The sequence below is a fragment of the Talpa europaea genome, assembly GCF_964194135.1.
Source record: "Talpa europaea genome assembly, chromosome: 10".
NCBI lineage: Eukaryota > Metazoa > Chordata > Mammalia > Eulipotyphla > Talpidae > Talpa > Talpa europaea.
In genome coordinates, this window is record NC_140077.1 from 108,067,651 (window position 1) to 108,085,762 (window position 18,112).

The 18,112-nt window shown below is 41.1% G+C and overlaps 1 protein-coding gene across 2 annotated transcripts in view; it reads right to left on the reverse strand.

The window, feature by feature from the left end:
- Nucleotides 1-1,719: 1,719 nt before the first annotated feature.
- The window catches only part of EDNRA (endothelin receptor type A), a gene marked incomplete at both ends in the record, with an annotated part of 42,754 nt that continues 26,361 nt past the window's right edge, over nt 1,720-18,112 (reverse strand). Inside the window, 5 exons of one of the 2 annotated variants that reach the window (XM_084245156.1) lie at nt 1,720-1,860; nt 3,344-3,452; nt 4,172-4,305; nt 8,156-8,308; nt 12,561-12,759. In XM_084245156.1, coding sequence (XP_084101282.1) covers nt 1,720-1,860; nt 3,344-3,452; nt 4,172-4,305; nt 8,156-8,308; nt 12,561-12,759 — 736 coding nt within the window. The remainder of the gene's footprint in view (nt 1,861-3,343; nt 3,453-4,171; nt 4,306-8,155; nt 8,309-12,560; nt 12,760-18,112) is intronic. The other variant, XM_084245155.1, reaches the window with a different exon arrangement.

Genomic DNA, 18,112 nt, shown 5'->3' on the forward strand with positions numbered 1-18,112 from the left:
AAAAATACAACCCCAAATACTGCTTTATTCATCCACCAGTGACCCCCACCATTCACCATGACTTCTCCTTTCATGCTGCCTCCCACATTCCACTTGTGAAGGTCACATAGTCACAAATTATGAACACAGTCAGATGCAAACCACAGAGGCAGGTTGTTGTGACCAACCACCTAGATGCCACTCAGAGCATGTGCTTTGGCACAACTCTAGGGCATTATTGTTAGATTATACTAAGTCCACACATACCAGCACACATATGCACACATCATGCACACAGATGCATTCCATAGAGACCAGCACAGGAAAATCAGCAAAAAGAAATGTACAATTGTTTATATTTATATACACACAGTAAAAGATCTTTTTCTGCTCTACTCACAGTCTGTAAACATCTTGGAAAATGCCCAACAGAAGGAGCTGTGGGCCCTTTGAAATGGTGACCGTGTGAGGTTGGGTGGGGGGTTATGTTCGTACTGGAACTCCAGAGAAATGAACCATCATAAATCCATGGGGGCATCATTTAGGGGGTAAATACACTCAGCTGGACACTTTGAAATTTCCTATATGGTAAAGGGAATGACTGAAAAAGTCTTACTGCTAGTTAACACTTTCGAAGAAATCAAGAGGATGAGGTGATAAGTATAATGTATATATGCACACGCATATACATAGTACACACATGTATCTACACAAATATGTATGTATACATATATACATGCTTAGGGAAATAAAAATATGCATATAGGTACATGCTACTACTGTCAGAAAAAACTGAATTTTTTTCAAATCTTCTAAAATCATTCAATGCTTTTCTCCTAGGCTTGCTTTAGACTTCTATGCATTGCAGAGACTGAAAGTCTCAGGCATAGTTAAATGACACATAAATTTAAATCTTGGTATATGATATTGATATTAAATTAAAAAGTTACATTAACAAGAGTGGGCCTGTGAAAAACAGAACTGTTTGGTTCAAGCATTATTTTAAAATTTAACATCAAAACATTTTCATCATCTGTAATGAAAAAAAAACTAAAAAAAGAAAATATAGGTTCTGGAAAATTCTTTACAGAGCAGCTACTAAACTGCCAGATGTGGTTATCAATCTGTTCTTTAAGTGCTTATATTTGTTGCAGTTTAAAAATATACATTTTAAAAGTAAAATGGCATGAGGAACATTAATCTGAATACTGTTCTACTTTTTTTTTGGCAAAATATACATAAATAACCTCAGTCATTTTAAGGCTACTATGCAATTTAAAAACATTGGCACTGAGTGACGTTTCAATTAAAGGTGACTTCATCTCAATTCGTGACCGAAAAATAAATCACTTAAAAACATAGAAAACCTGGTCACAATCTCTGACCTTCGTAGTGACCAGGAGTCCAGGGACATTGGACAGAACTGCCAGGAAAGCTGGTCATGTACTTGACATGCAATTTTCATGCAAAAGTTGTAAATACCCTTTTGTTTCGTTTAACAGTCTCCTTCCCACGACTCCCACCATTTTTTTAGTGCTAAATGGAACACGTAGAGTGTGCAACCAGGCCAGTTCAAGAAGCAAGCCCAGTCCGCCCTCCGACGTTTTGGAACACACTTGTCCTGGGGTCAGAGTGATGGGGGAGAGGCTGCGTGAAGACATTTCTGGCGCCACCGTTGCTGTGTGACTGTTTTCTCCAGCGGGGCTGGAAGGAGTATGGGCTTCGGCTCCCTGAGGCTGTTCAGTTGATGCTGTCCTTGTGGCTGCTCCTCTCGGTGTTGTGGTTGTTCTGCTCGTGGTTCTTCCACTGGATGCTTGTTCCGTTCATGGGGACTGAGGTCATCAGGCTCTTGGACTGGTAGCAGCAGCAGCAGAGGCAAGACTGGCAGGAAGAACAGACTGTGAGCACGCGAGCCTACTGACCCACTCCCAGCCACAGTGACGGGTGGGGTTCCCGGGGTACAGGTGCACACACACCCGCAATCTATAGGTGGAGCCTGCAGTTAAACTGTCCTTCTAGTGCAGGGAAATCCACCCCTCGTTTCTCATTTTAATGTATTCGCTAAGTAGAGAGGATAGAAGCAGTGACACTGGAGGGAGAGTATAATCTGGAGGGCACAGGTGGAGGAGGGCTGGAGCTTATTGTTCCTTCTGGGCATGCCACTGTGTGTGCCTCTTCCGATATTCACAACAGCCCGGGGGGCAGGGGTCATTTCCCACCTCAGTAGCCAGGACAGAGAGGCCCAGAGCGGAAAGCAAGGGGCAGAACTGGAAGTCGAACTCAGGGCTTTTGCCCCTGGGCATGCCGCCTTCATAAAAGAGCGGTCGATATATGCATTTAGTTTTTGAGAGTTTGTACCTTGATTTTCCCTCCCCGTCTTATCAATAAGTAAATTAATCAGCCAATGATGTCAAGCCCAGCTTATATAATGTTAATAATGGCTGTATGTCAGGCAGTCTTACTTAAGGCAGAGCATTTATTGATTTGTAAATATTAAGTGGACTTCGAAAATGAATTTGTACTAGGAGCTTTTTTCAAGCTCTATCATGTATTAACCTGCTAAATCCTACTAGTGAGACAGCTACTCTTATTATCTGATTTTGCAGACGAGCAAACTGAGGAAGCGGGAGGAACCACACCAGAATGGGCTTGACAGTTAGCAAGCGCAGAGCTGGGGTGTAAAGCAGGACAGCTGGCTCCCAGGGCGGTAAACTTAAACATCCTGGTCAAAGATAACAGAATCCAGGGAGGATTAACCCTCTACTAAAATGGTTCTGAGAAGTGGAAAATGACAGATCAAGAAGAAGAGCTTGGGGCTTCTGGAGGATGTGTGTTAGCTTAGCTGCAAAGAGGTTCGGGGGACAGAAGGAAACTGACTTCAAATGAAGTTACATTAGTTCAGATTTCCAGAGCAAGAGCACTTGCCTTTCTTGATGAGTCTCTTATTAAATATGCGATTAAATAGCATTAAGCAAGAGATTTCACAGCAACACTGACTGTTCATGTTAGGTTGGGGCCCTGGTTAAGTCTAAAGACAATGTGAGGCAAGACTAGACTGTATGTATCCTTTGGGGCCCGGACCTCACATTGGAACATTTCTTTTTAAGACATAACTAAAAGGGTCTGTTATTTAGTTCTTTTTATTTCAACCTCTGAATATGTTGTTTTCTGAGTAGGTATTGCTTTTCTGCTATGCTGACAATCTGACCTTTTTCTTGGTATCAAAATAGGATTTCATTTCTTTATTGACAAATACAGCTGAAGAAAGAATATTTATAAATATTTACAAAAAGAATATTTATAACCAGGCTACTTAATATACTTATTTGGTGCTCTTTAAAAAATACTTGTAAAACAGTCCTACCTGGAAACAATTTTTAAATTTCTTGCTCACAAAATACAGAGCTATTGGGTTTATACACGAATTCATGGTGGCCAAGTTAATACCGATGTAATCCATGAGCAGCAGGAAACTAGAACAAAAGAAACAGAGTAGGATCATTAGAATATCAGGTTTTAAAATATGCTAACTAGCATTTCTCCCTAGAGTAAGCATTTTTCTTGCCCAGGAGCTATTTCTCATAGATGGCAGTCAGATTTATTTCTCTAAGGTGCTTCTTTAAATAAATGGCAGTTGCGGTTCTGAAGAACATTTACAGATATGTCTGCCACTCGGTCAGGTCTAACTGTAACGCACAGCCTCAGGAGGTGAGCGGCCAGATTACAGGATTGGTGGTGAGCAATGTCAGCTAAAGAAAAATAATAAAGCTTGCAGTTTTAATTTTCAGGGCTGATGAGAAGGTAGACTAGCTGGCTTGGTAAAAGGACTGTACGTGTGAAAATCAAAGAAACTCCTTTTTTTTTTTTTTTAAACATGATGATCACCTAACTTTTTTTTTTTTTTGATTTAGTTATTTATTTATACAAGCACCGGGTACAGTCAGAAGCGTGGGAGGGTGAGAGAATTCACCAGAGCCTGAGCGGCGTACAGAACAGACAGACTGACGAAGAAATACACTGCTGAGGGGAACAGCGGGCAGCAGGAGAGGTCTGCGTGCCATGTGGGGCCCTCGCCCGGTGGCCGGGGATTGAACCGGCGCTGCAGAGGCTGCAGGCAGCTTCGCAGCCCAGAGCTCAACTGCTGCGCCACCAGGGGGGGGCCTGAAACTCCATTTTTTTTGATGGATCGTACCTAAGTAATTCACATCGGTTCTTGTCCGTCTCATCATACACAGTTTTCTTCAAAATACGGCTTAAATGTAGAGGGAACCAGCAAAGAGCAAAAATGACAACCAAGCAGAAAACCGTTTTTGCTACTTCTCGACGCTAAAAAGAAAGAAGAAAAAAGTACAGTAAGTTTAGTAAGTTTAGGGCTTTGCTACCGGATGGAAGGGTTACCTCAGAAGGAAACGTTAGCTGAGGAAGAACTCGATGAAGCCAGAACAGTCTGCTCTCAAGGCCTCCACCCCTTCAAGATTTGGAGTCCAACTTTCTAACTAAGGAGTTGCTAAGGATTTTTTGTTTTTGAGGTGTAACTGACATAGTTTCAGGTGCATGACATAAAGGTTCAATATTGTATACATGGTGAAATGACGGTGGCAGCTACTAGAACAGATGGTTATTGAGGTTAGGACAGTTTCAGTGGCTGGACAGAATTGAGCACTGGTGGCGTTGAGTCAACTCTGGCTGAGTCTGCGTGAGTTGTGGAATGTATGTGTGAAAGGATGAGCTAAAAGTCTCCGTAATAGGTAACTACTTAGCATGGGGAATGTCAGGGCAGTCAGGTGACCGAACCTGGCATGATAGAGACTGGACAAAGCTGCAAGAAATCTGCACAAGAACAGCAGTAGGAAAAAGAAAAGACAAAGGAAGTCAGTATGTTCCTCCATTTGCAATTTTAAAGAAAGCTAGCATTGAGATGTTTTTGCTTTTAACATTCTTTTGTTATTGACATGCCATTTGCAAAGATATACTGCTTGCAAACAGGGATGTGAGTAAAGGATTATCAGCAATGGTGATTAGAAAAACTGGGACATGCTGACCCTCAACTGACTTCCAAGGAAGGTTTCCATGCTTTTGAGTCTGCACAGAATCAGAAAAACCATAGGTTGGGAAAGGTCTGCAGCCAGTCCTGTGTGTGCGTAGTGTTCGATGTCACCATGCGTGCACTTGGAAGCCTACCTAGGAAGTAAAATGCAACTTGTCTGTAACTGGAATCAGTTAACGTCAAAATAAAACTGATTGAAAACAGGGTTTGGAAGGGTAAAGCACATAGCATCATGTGTGGGAACCCTACAATACAGATGCATGATTAATAGAGCCATTGGAAAAGAATTCAGGACAGTTTCAGGACAGTTGTCATATATTGCTACTCAGGTCCAAAGAACTGGGAGTTCTTTAATCTTTCAGAGTTACTGGCTCTGTTGGGATATGACTTCAGAGGATACATAAGCTGGATGATGATGGAGGGAGATAAAGGAAGGATTTCTATCTGCAGAAAGGAGGGGGCCTTCTTTTATCTTTATTTTACATTAGATCACTTTCAGTGGAGGTAATCCTGGTTTGCAATACTACATATGGTGTAGGGGTGCAGGTTCTTACTGCCTCAGCTGCATGTTACCACCCTGCACCCATCACTAAAGCACACACAGTCCCGCATCATGGTCCATTGGCACCTCCTCACTTCTCTCTCCATCCTATCCCTTGCCCTCTGGCAGCCTCACTTCTGTGGGCAGATTCCTAGGGTTTGTTTTGGTTTAGTCTTGTCTGTCCCTTTGTTTTGTTTCTTTATATTACACATCTGGTATTTGTCTTTCTCCTGATTTATTTTGCTTAGCATAAACTGCGAGTTCATTTTAAAGGGTCATTTTCTGCATACAGAAAGACAGTGTGCCCCAAAAGGCAGAAAAGGAGGTATTGGGAGAAAGGTTATCTCCCCTTAGCACATCCTCAAAAAGAATAACCCTTCTTAACAGTAATAATAATGCCATGCCATGAAAATCTGATATTTGCTTAGCTAGTATTTATTCTTCCATTTTCCCGACTATTAATAAGCTCCTAGATTCTGTGATGGCATCAGATGAGACTGCACGGCCAGTCGATACAGTTTTTTTTTTTTTTTTTAGTCGATACAGTTTTAACCAACCAGAGGAAGTAGAAATTTGCTATGTGTGATTTCTGGAAATGCAACTTAAAAGTAGGGGATGATCTTTGGGTGCATCCACACGAGTGTGAGCTTTGCTCCTTCCCCTTTTGTTGCCAGAAAGCAGCATGAGTGGACAGCTGCAGCTGCTGTCTTCGAACACCCAGCACAGCTCAACGAAACAACAGAGCTGGGGCCTGTGAGTGCCTCAGTAACATCTGGACTTGTTGCCGTGGGAGAAAGATGAACCCCTACATGGTCTACTCAATGTTATTTTGGGTTTTCTGCTACCAGCATCCAAACATAATCACCGAGAAATAAAAGCTGTCAGTATAATGAAGAGCAGTTTGAAAAAAAGCACGCAAGAAGCAAGGGCAAGAATCCTCTAGGCTATTAGTCAGAGGGGCAGGAGTGGGGCTTTCCTCTCTGGGCCAACACGCCCACAGCTCCTCACCACCCCAGGGCTGTCCAGTCTGGTTGCTTTTCTGCTGTTAGAGCCTTTAGCTGCCGTGAGCGTGAGGCAAGGGAGTGACTGCTGAGTGAGGCTCAGGTCTTGCGTTCCAGTCTCCAGGTGGTGGAGACAAATTTAAAATTCTTCAAAAATTCGAAAATGCTGTGTAAATCGTGTTGTTTTTGCCCCAGTCCCTGTCCAGATCCTTTCCGGTAGCTTCACTCAGAGGCCCAGTGGGCTCACTCGTGGTGCTAATGCAAAAATCAACCTTGAAAAAGACTGTTTTCCACTAATCTGTCCTAGTGAATTTCCTGCATGACAGGAATAAGAGGTAAAAATTACTTAATATGTCTCACAACTGGAGTACTTGAAATAGTCAGGCCTGAACAAAGTCACCCTCAGTATAATGTTCCTGTTAAATTTCAATAAAAGCTAATAGCCACCATGGGTATAACTCGGTAGACCTTACAGTGTACGTGTAGACACAATAATTCCTTTGATTTCCATAATGACATTGATTCATCTATTATTATGCCCAATTTACAAATAAGGAGTTGAAGCTCAGAAAACTCACTATGGTGGCTGAAAAGAGTTGCTGCTGCTTGTGTGGTAATTATATAGGGTGGATTTACAGACTCCATCAGCCACTTTTGGTGTGGTTGGGTGTCGTCTGTTGAGACAGAGCACTTACCTGCACTACTAGTTTTACTCTTTGACTTAATATAGATCAACATTTTCTGAGCATCTTCTGAGTTGGGTTCTTACATGCATTATGCAATCCCCTTGATGTATTATTATATACCTTTTATGAGGAACTGGAAACTCAGAGACATCAAGCCATTTGCTCAGTGTCACAGAGCCAGCAGGTATACGCATCATGCTCTGTTTGTTGCCTGGGGAGAACCAACAGCAGTTTCCTACTGACATGTTCAAATTCCTTCCAGAACTTTGGGCCCTTCAAAATTGGACTTGTTATATACACAATTTCATTTCCTGTGATGAGGCTCATCTTAGCCGTTGCTGTAATGAGGTTCTTTGCCTTTTCCGATTCCCTAATGCATTGACCCCATTCTGTAGTCTAGACTCCTGTCCTCCCCCCTAAAATGCCTCCGTCCTGTCCCCCCTTCCAACCCACTCATCTCCCATGAAGATGGGAGAACATTTCTCCAGGACTTTATCTTATATGCTCCTTGGCTTTCTATGGCATAGACTACCTTCTCCTCCCATGGTTCTGTTTTCCAATGATTCCACGCATGCGTTTTATTTTCACGACCAGCCTGCTGCATCTGCTGGGGCAGAAAGTCTTACTCTTCTCTGTCTTGTCACACACCAAGCCCAGCTCAGTGTACAGACACACAAACACATATGTTCAATATTCTGTTGGCAAAAGAAATGAATATTTCCATTTGGGTGTGGCCTCCAGGGCCACCTGTTTCACGGGGGCAGGCTCCCTATTTCACAAGTGGAATTCGTCCTGCTGCACCTATAAAGAAAATAGCTAGGAGGCTGTGTTTTTGTTTTCAGGAGGCCAGGCTAAGGGCAAAGCAGTCTGCAGCAGACGTGCAGGATCTGATTAGGTTTACCTGCTTAAGGTGCTCACTGAGGGCGATTCTCAGGCTGCCGTTCCTTCTGTTGAGCATCTCACAAGTCATGAGGGTGTAGAAGATGGCGGTGCACACCAGCGGCATGCAGAAGTAGAACCCGAAGAGCCACCAGTCCTTCACATCTTGGTAGAACTTAGGGGGAAGCAAAGAGGGAGAAAAGGAGAGGCCTTAGGAAGTGCGAGAGCCGTGTGGTGTCTCGGGGAGCTGAAAGCCTTCATGCTTCGTGCCACGCTTGCAAGTCCACACTCGCCAGCTGTGGTAACGGGCTTGGGGGGCAGTGCTCAAAACTCCATGAAACTGGACAGTCCAGAAATTCTCCTGGCTTTAATGGCACACGAAGAGGCGGTATTAAAAAATGATCTTGATTTGGTGTCACTTACACAAGGGGCCAGATAAAGTCAAACTAGAATTAACCTTAGAAAACTGATCGTAGAACGGAGGCTACCAGAGGGGGAGGGGCAGGATGAGGGAGAGAGCAAGGTGGGGAGGGCACATAGAGGGTGGTGGACTATGGGTGTCTGGGTGATGGGTGCAGTGTGGTAACAACCTGTGGTGGTGGTGGTGGTGGGGGTGGGATCCTAAACTTGTAATACACAGATAACAATGTAAAGAATGTGACCTCAATCAACAAGAAAAAGAATTATCCTGATAAAGCCTTTTCTTATAGACTGAAGTTGCTTTTTATTACACAGCAGAAAAACCCTAATCAATAAAAAGAATTCACTTCCAACATTCATAAATTGTGTTTTGTTTTTTTTTTTTTTTTTTTGAGACATGCAGGATATATATTTACTGAGGAGTCTCAGAAATTTGGCTGGCTTGCTGTTGACTGTTGTGGTTAAAGTACCGAGGCGAACATGTTGCTTGGGAACAGCCAAGGCTGGGACTGGCTCACTGGCTCGGGTGACGTGTGAACCTCCGGCTGGTTAAGCCTGCTATGTGACCCACGCCAGCAGCTGCACCCCGACCACAGCCCTGCCCTTCTCGCTGCCCTTTAATACTTTCCACTTGGAAACCAGCCTTGCAAGTACCTTATCTGAAGGCGAGTTTAACTTTATCTCCTTGTGGGCAGGAGCTGTAAATACTAGGATTATTCACTTTTGTATCTTTTTTAAAGGAGTGAAGTTAATACCCTATAAAAAGGGAAACTGGAACTTGTTTCTAAATTCTTCCTCCCACAAAATCACCAAGTTGGGAAGAAATGCTTTCCCTTTTTGCTCTGTTTCTCCGGCTTGTTTATTTATGAAGGATAATGCAGCCTCTTGTGATATCTCAGTTCCCACAGTAAAAAATAATCTTGCTGCTCAGTTTCTGAATATAGAAGGAGGCCAGTGGGCTCCATCTACAAATGTCTATTAAAATAGTCTATAAATGGTTCCTGAGGGCAGAAGTTCTGGGCAGGGGTCCTTAGCTATTTTTATGCCACGCGTCCCTTGGAAGACTGGGGAAGACTATAATCCCTTCTGGGGATAATTCTTTTTTGTGTATATAAAGTAAAATAGATAAGATTATTTCAAAACACAGCTACCAAAATATTAATAAAATTATAATATAGTAAGATGTGCTTATTAACAAGTGAAATGGCAAATCCGAGAGCTGTAATAACTACCAGAACGATGAAGCAATGGTGAGTGTAAATACTATCAGCATTTGGAGTTTATACACCTCTATGAAAATGTATGAAACACGTGCATGAAAATGTCTGCTATTTCAATTAGTGAAAAAAAAAAGTGGGGGACCATTAAATGGTACAGTAACTGGTGGCCTATTTCATAATGGAAGGAAATGATACATTTCAGTTAGAAGTTAGTGCAAAGAAGTAATTTATTTTCCCCATCCAAGTTCATGGTCCCCTGAATTCTGTCTTCAGGTTAAGGGTAAACTCCCAAAGGGGGTGGTTTGTTCAGATCTGTTCACACAAAAATTTCCCCATCAGGGTGTAGAAAGGTTCAGTCCTGAATTAAACAAAAATTAAGATGGACTCTTGTTTTTGTTTTTCTTTAAGTAGGACACAAGTGGTTTTTGGAATATCCTCCCTGTTGCCCCCTTGCTGCCCCTCAATCCACGCTGGCCTTTTGTGCCGAGGCTCAGAAGCAGCTGCAGAGGGTCTGGAGGTTGACCCCCCTAGGGGACATGATGGAGCCCCATGCCCCCTATTTGACAGTTGCCTGCAGGGAAAGGGTAGCACATTTCCTTTCAATGATGTCACCAGCAAGGGTATGGAGGGAACCTCACCTCCATCTAGGTTAGAGCAAAGTTGAGGAGCAAAGTGTGGACCACGAGGGGAGAGGAAATAAGAAAGAAAGCACTGGAGGAGAAGGAGATTGCTGAAACTGTAGAATTGGAACAAAATCTCAAATTATCAGTTCGCACTCAGGCTGTTTCCGGTGCCCCTGTAGGTGCTCTGCTGAGGGCGGTGGCCCTGGGCCTGCCCACTCTAGAGAGGAGACTCAGGCGCTGACACCCAACTCGCTTTACATTGTCCAGCTCAGATGCTGAGTAAGCACCTCTTTAATTTGGACCTCTTCTCTCTAATGTTTTAGTAAGGATATCTAGATTGCTTATTCACAAGGCCCCAAATCTGATAACCTTTCACTGTCTACTTTGTTTTTCACTTTGGAGATTGACTTAATTTAAAAAAACAGTAGATAAGTACAGGCTTTGATTTTAAGGCTGCCCATTTGGCAGTTTTTATGAGCATTTTAAATTTTAAAACAAGAATTCCCAAGCTGGATAACTGGTCAACTGTAAAACCACTAATTTTGTGAATTTTCCAAGTTCTGAAAACATACCTTGTGATGTCTGTAAATGATTAAAGCTGCAATCTGAGCGGCATGAAACTTAATCAAAGCACTAAATTATGCTGATTTAAGAGAAATAGTTATCCTTTTGCTTCCCCCCCTTAGTCTACATGTGACTAGTTTTGCGAAGAAATATGCATTTTAAATATGTTTCCAATACACTCAGCCATTTGATTAAGATTTTCAGAGAAAATGAATCAGGTCGGTGTATTAAGCAACTGAATTTGTCAACTAAAACACTAAAAAAGTTCTGCAAATTTATGTTATTTGTAGATTATAGCTGGAGTATCCTGGGGATCTCACCCTCTACAGCTGCCCCCCCACCAAAAAAAAAAGCAAAGACATCTTCACAGTCTCCATCCTACATGCAGGAATCTGTTGCCTGAAGGTAGAGTCAGCTTTTTCAGATTAAAAATAAAAAATGATTTAACAATGGGTACTCAGCCTTTGCATCTCTGCAAAGCATTTATCAGCAAGGAATAAAATTAAATCCTTCACTGTCCCCTTCTAGCATCAGCATATCTTTAGGGACAGCTTAGAATCAGAAGCTCCTCCTTTTAAGAATAAAACATTATTAATGTCAGTGACTCACTGTTCCTACCTATGTAAACTAAATTCAAACTTGTGTTATTGGAACAGCTCACAGAGTAAAATTGGTTGGACTGCTATCCAGGTTCCAATCCTCATTTTGATTAACTATCAAGAGTAAACTCTTTTTTTTTTTTTAAAGTCTTTGTCTAACTATTGTTGAGACTTTATTTTCAGTGAACAGAACCCATACTAATATAAGTACATTTGTGTATAACTTCCTTTGAATTAAAAAAAAGTATAAACAATGTTCATTTCCCCAAGTAACTTAAAATAATGATCATCATGTCTGTCAGATGGCAATTATCGTGCTGTATTTATTATAAAAACAAATATCACTATATGCATATATGTCATCTCTGTCTCAATTGTTTCAGAATTATGAATTTCTGTGCGCATCAGCAGCTGTATCTCTAGTTATGTTGTAATATAAGAATTGGGAAAAAAAATAGATGTTCTATTTTGTAGAGATAGCAATGATAGGGGGAAAGTATGTCCTGAGCAAACTCCATACAAGCTTTGTGGACTCCACCCCCATGACACAAACCCCATGATCCCCAAAGGGAAGGTTGGGAGGATCTGAGGGTGGAGTTAAGCAACTGGGCTCTCAGTTTGGGAATTTAACTGGCCATGTGGCCAGGGGGTTGCTGGTTTGGCCACAAGGTGTGCTAGGTTTTGCCAACTCGGCGGGTCATTGGGATTCCAGGTCAGCGGAACGGGTAGGACGCATTTACCAACTTATCTCCCTTTTCTTCTCTCTGAGATATTCATTTCCCATTTCCCCTTCCCTTGTAAATAAACTTTTTATCAAGATTTTGTGTATGTCTGCAGTTTAGCATTCATAAGTCCCCTTAAAGCGCGCGGGTGAGGACCCACAGTCAGGCAACCCCATTTTATATCGGGGTTTGCCCTGTAACAGCTATAGGTCTGGGTCATGGCAAAGCACTAATGAAGACCTCCTCCCCGCCCTGTTCGTGCCCTTTGAACTCCTGTACCTCCATGAATTTCGACGTGGCATTGAGCATACAGGTCTTGTGCTGTTCACCCCTGTATTCAAAGGGCACCATGACGAAGCCGATGGCTTCAGGGATGGCCAGGATGAAGGACAGGATCCAGATGGAGACGATTTCAATGGCAGTGATCAAGGGGATCCCGATTCCCTGAACACGACTCCAGGAGGCTACTGCTCTATACCTGGAAAAAAAAAAAAAAAGGAAATTTAAAGTTCATTTCAATTAAATGAAAATTAGAAATACTGGAAAGTTCCTTCTCCTGGCCAGTGACAAGCTACTGGCTTTTTAGGAACTTTCCAAAAGTCCTAGTGTAAAAAACAAGTGGAGCTATTAAGAGTTCTATTTGGACATGAATTATCTTGTAGGCCTGAGATATTGGGTGTCTAGCAAAATCTTGTGAGAATTTAGAATGTGGCAGCATCTGGAAGGTCAGCCCCTGGTTTTTGAACTGGAATAAAAGTGGATGATGAGAGGGATCTAGAAAAGCTACTGCTACTTGCTCTGTTAATAGGTTATTTTTCTTTACATAGTCTGAAAAATACTTTTGTTTGAAATGGATCGAGAGATCCTCATGTGAATACTGGCCATTGATACGCCATCATTTTCACCCTCTACAAAATACGATCACAGTGGGCTTGTAACATACGGCAGTTTTAGTAAGTAAATAATATTTCTGGTAAATGTTAAAGAATGACTATGCCTTTCTCATTATGGTCTTGTGCTAGAGTATATAAAACTGAGTTAAAGACACCTTGGTTCCTAACCATTTGGATTTATAATCCAATGGAAAAGAATTACTCATACAGAAGTCATAAGGTATTAAAGTAACTGAACAATTATTTCTATCCAAAAACAATTGCTAAGAAATTGTGCTTACATTTTTTTTACTTATTTACATCTTTTAATATTTTGTGATCATAATCACATTTGAATGTTAAATCTAAGAAAGGTTTGATTTCAGAAACTATGTTCTTTGAGGGTCTGGTGTTAACCGGTCCTAGACTTACTATTATGAAGGGATCTGTGACGCGAAATGGTATTTTTTGTGGCTTCATTCTTGAAGTTTTTGTTGCTGTTGTAATGGAAAGTAAACATTCTCTTTAGAGCTTTCATTAGTGCCAGAAGGCGGCCATAAAACGGTCGAAAGCATTGAAGACAGGTGTTTGTGGGTTTGCAGGACTTGTGACTTACTGTGGAAGATTAGTCAGGAAAACTAAACAATCTCCAAGCTACCCATATCCTCCAAGATGAGCTCTTATCACTATTTAGTGTTATGTCTCAGGTCATCTACACAGGGTATATCAGAAAAACACAGCTCCTAGGAATTATGCTCCCTAGTTCTATACTAGAATTGCCTGTAGATTAGAGCCTATAGATTTGGTAATCACAAGGAAACTGCATGATGACTATAAAGCACATTTTGTTAGAGAAATGTTTTGCAAAAGATTTTTAGGGTGAGATTAGTGTATAATAGGATTCTCTAAAAAAAGTCCAGATTCGTTCAGAATGGAATAAAATACAGCTATGCAAACAGATCAAGAAAATCCTTTCACAACATAGCCAAGACTGCATTTTTAAATTTATGGCTAATTCCATGGGGGTAAAGACTGCTATTTATTTTGCTTTCCGCTTCTGTTTACTTTTCTTTGTAGCCTTATTAGACTGGCTGCCTGATGACCAGTAAAAGTTAAAAGGAGTGGAGACTGGATGTCTATATCCCAGACTATCAATGAGTTTTATCTGTTTTCTCTCCTTCTCTTAAATCAGTTATCAGGAAAGATCATTTAATGAAACACTTTAGCTTTAAAAGGATAAGAAAATAAAATTTAAATTAAAAAAATAAAAAATTCAAAAAAAAAAAAAAGGATAAGAAGCCAGATTTCTTAGGCAAGATTGGTGAGAGAAGGTGGCTGAAATAAGAAAATGTCGTTGATATGTTCTCATGATGAATATTTTGTGCCACGAGTTCTCAGAATATTATGGATCTATAATCCATTATAGATCTAACATTTAACATCGGTAGAAGTAGTTTTTAGTGTCCAGTTTAGCAAATGAGAGTTATGATAATTCCCATTTGCAATCACTTTAGTCTTGATAAATTGTCTGTGGGAAGGAAAAACAACCACAAACAGCAATTAAGAAGAATCATTTGTGATGATGGGTTGGGGACAGGTGTGGGAAATAAGAAATATTAGATATTCCAAAAAGTGATTTCTATTTGGAACATAATGTATTAATACTCATATGTACAGAAATATGTTCTCCTCATGAGGTGTGATAATAACCAGTCTTCAATCTAGTTTGTGTTTTTATATATACATGTATGACATCTTCCCTTGTCATAGAAAATCTGCACGCACAGATCCAACCACCAGCTGATATTCCAGAAGCAATCCCTCCTCTCTGAAATGCTGTTCTCACTTGGCTTCAACTACATTCTCCTGGTTTCCCCCGCCTTACACCTTGCAGGGCACTCCTCAGCTCCCTGGCTGATTGTGTCCACTCCTCAAATTCTTCGCATTTGATTTCTCTTTAGTTTTTCGATTGCTTTTCTATGTAAACTCTGTTAGTGACCTTGTCCATCTCAAGGTTTACAGTAGCATTTAACTTATTTATATGCTGATAATTCTCAAATTTATTTATTTATTTATTTATTTATTTATTTATTTATTTATTTATTTATTTATTTATTTATTGTGGGACCCTCGCTAGTGGCCGGGGATCGAACTGGCGCTGATAATTCTCAAATTTATTTATTTATTTATTTATTTATTTATTGTGGGACCCTCGCTAGTGGCCGGGGATCGAACTGGCGCTGCAGAGGCTGCGGACAGCCTCGCAATCCAGCGCTCAACCGCTGCGCCACCAGGGGAGGCCCAAGTCTCAAATTTATAAGCTAGCTTAGACCCTCACTTCTAACTCTAAGCTTGTACACTCAATTGCCTACTTGAACTCTCCACTCAGGTATCTAAAAGGCATTCAAGCTCACCCCAATCAGCCTCCTGGTCTTCTTTGACCCCTAATTTGCTCTGTCCCCACTCTTAACCTCTCAGGCCTAAAGCCGTGAAGGTAGCCTTCATTCCCCTTTTTTTCTTCTACCGTGCATCCAGTTCTCGAGCAAACCTCTTGCAACCTCTTCCTTCCAATGGAAGTTACCCAATGCAGCCACTTCTCCCCGCCTCTCCCGTTTCCCTTCGGCCTGGGTTACTGCCACATGTGCTGCCTGGGTTACTTCCCACATGTCTCCCGGTGTCCTCTCTGTCCTACTCCAGTCTACCCTGACCACTGCGGCCATGGCGAGCCCCTAAAATGCAAGTCAATCACGTGAGCCGTGTGCTCAAATCCCCAAATGCTTTCCCACCCAACGGGAATCCCAGGATGTTTCGGAGCTGCTTCCTCGCTTCATTACTCAACTGTCTCTTTTCACAGAGGCCTTCTCTGAGCACCAGATTTGAAATTCCCAGCCTTCCCTCTAAACTTACTTTGTCCCACTTGGATAAATTTTTCTCCATAGTGCTGATGGTCATGTGACCAATCAAATATTTTATTTATTTTGTGTATTGTCTCTACCCCTCCTTTTAGAATATAAGCACTACACAGCAGCTTTGCAAGTTGCTCACCACACCTACAGCAAGAAGGTGCCGAATAATAAATACATGTAGTATTAAGTATCTTTGTTTCCTTACCAGGCATTTCTTTTTTATTGGCTAGAGCCAATCGCATACCATGACCTGAACATTTTATTTTTCAAGTCAGTCTTGAATTAGGCAACAGATACATAGATTCATGCTTTTATTATACTAGTATCAAAGATAAAAAACAAACAAGCAAACAAACAGAAAACCAAAAACCAAAACCAGACAGAAATTTTGGGCTGATTTTTCACCCCTTCTGTTCTGGTTGGGAACCTGAGAACTGGCGTGTCAACAAATCCTCTGCCTGGTCTTCAGTGAATTTGGGGAGACAGGGCTGGGGCTCTGGTCTGCTAGCTCCCGGGGGGGGGTCTTTTCTCATGATATCACCTTGTACCCTGTCATGTGAAATGCCAAAATAAAATAATAAATTACATGTTTTATTTATGTAGAAATCTTTTTTACTGTGTATGTCTATAAATAGATTTTAAACAAGTTTTCAAGAGCAGTGGCATTTAATGCAAGTTTTTGCATCTTAAGGTATGGTCTGGGACAATCATTGATGTGAAAAAGATTATTATTGAATATACTTTAAAATAGTATAAAATCAAATTTAAATTCAAATGTATTACTTCAACAAAATCCATTCTTATTTCTTCTTACTCTTTGCTCATTTCTATCCTTTCAAGTACAGTTTGAATATATATTATAATCTTATTAGTTGCAATTTTATTTTCAGCTGTATTCACTTTTCATTTTAAAAATAGTCATGTTTCTACATAGGCATGAAAATTTATTAATTTAATGACTTCCCAGTGTAACAAGACAGTGACACATGTCTTGTCTGAAAGTCTTCTAAGTTCACATCATAGCTAGTGTTTCAAGTTTATGAATAACATGCCTATAAATGTTTTATACATTCAGAAGTTTTTCTCTTTTTTGAATTATTTTCATGGGCTAATTCTCTTGAGGGGGATTAATGAATTAAGGGAATAAAAAATACCATAAGAACCCTAAAATAATATTTCTCGACTTAAGTGTCCAATGACAGAGTGGAATACTACTCAGCTATAAAAAAGAGGAAATCTTGCCAAACAAAGGAACAGACAAAACTAAACCAAAACAGACTTTAGAAATCCAATGGTAGAATTGAGCCTACCAGAGGAGGAGAGTGGGGGGCTGGGAGCAAAGTGGGGAGGGGCCACAATGGACTCTGGTGGAGGACCCCAGGTACCTAGGTGGTAGGTGTGATGTGGTTACTGACAACTGAAGAGGTGTGAACCCATACCCCTGAATGATATACAGCATTGTAAGCCAGTGCTACCTCAATAAAAATAATACAACTTTTAAAAAGAAAGAATAAAGAAAATATTCTTTGTAAAAAAAAAAAGGTTTCTACCAATTGCCAGTCAGTGCTCACCTACATTTGAATTTATGCCAGCTGAAGTTATTTAACATCACGACTGCCACTTCCGAGGGTCCAGCAGCACTTTCAGGTTCCCCTCTGCACATCTGTTTTTTTTTTTAAAGGTTTATTTATTTATGCATACAAGAGTGGGGTGTCAACACATCTTTAACTAATGCAAAGGTGACCATTTGTAATGTTTCATGACTAGGAGTCTTCCTGTGTTAGACAAACCATTCACCATACAAAGGTTTGGAGGCAACAGTGTAGGAGGAAGGGTTTTAGAGAGGAAATAGTCAGGGTAAAAAGGGAGCTGCTAATTAATGACTTGACACTTCTGCAATGTGGTCCTTCAGGGGGCTGACTGTGCCTGCTGTGACCAATTGAGTACAGATGCTGTGACCTCTTGCCAGTCTCTGGCCTGGCCTCTAAGTGCGGTAGAGGGTCCTGCCCTACAGCCCTAGGCCTGCTGGAGAGAACGCACGGAGAGGCCCTGG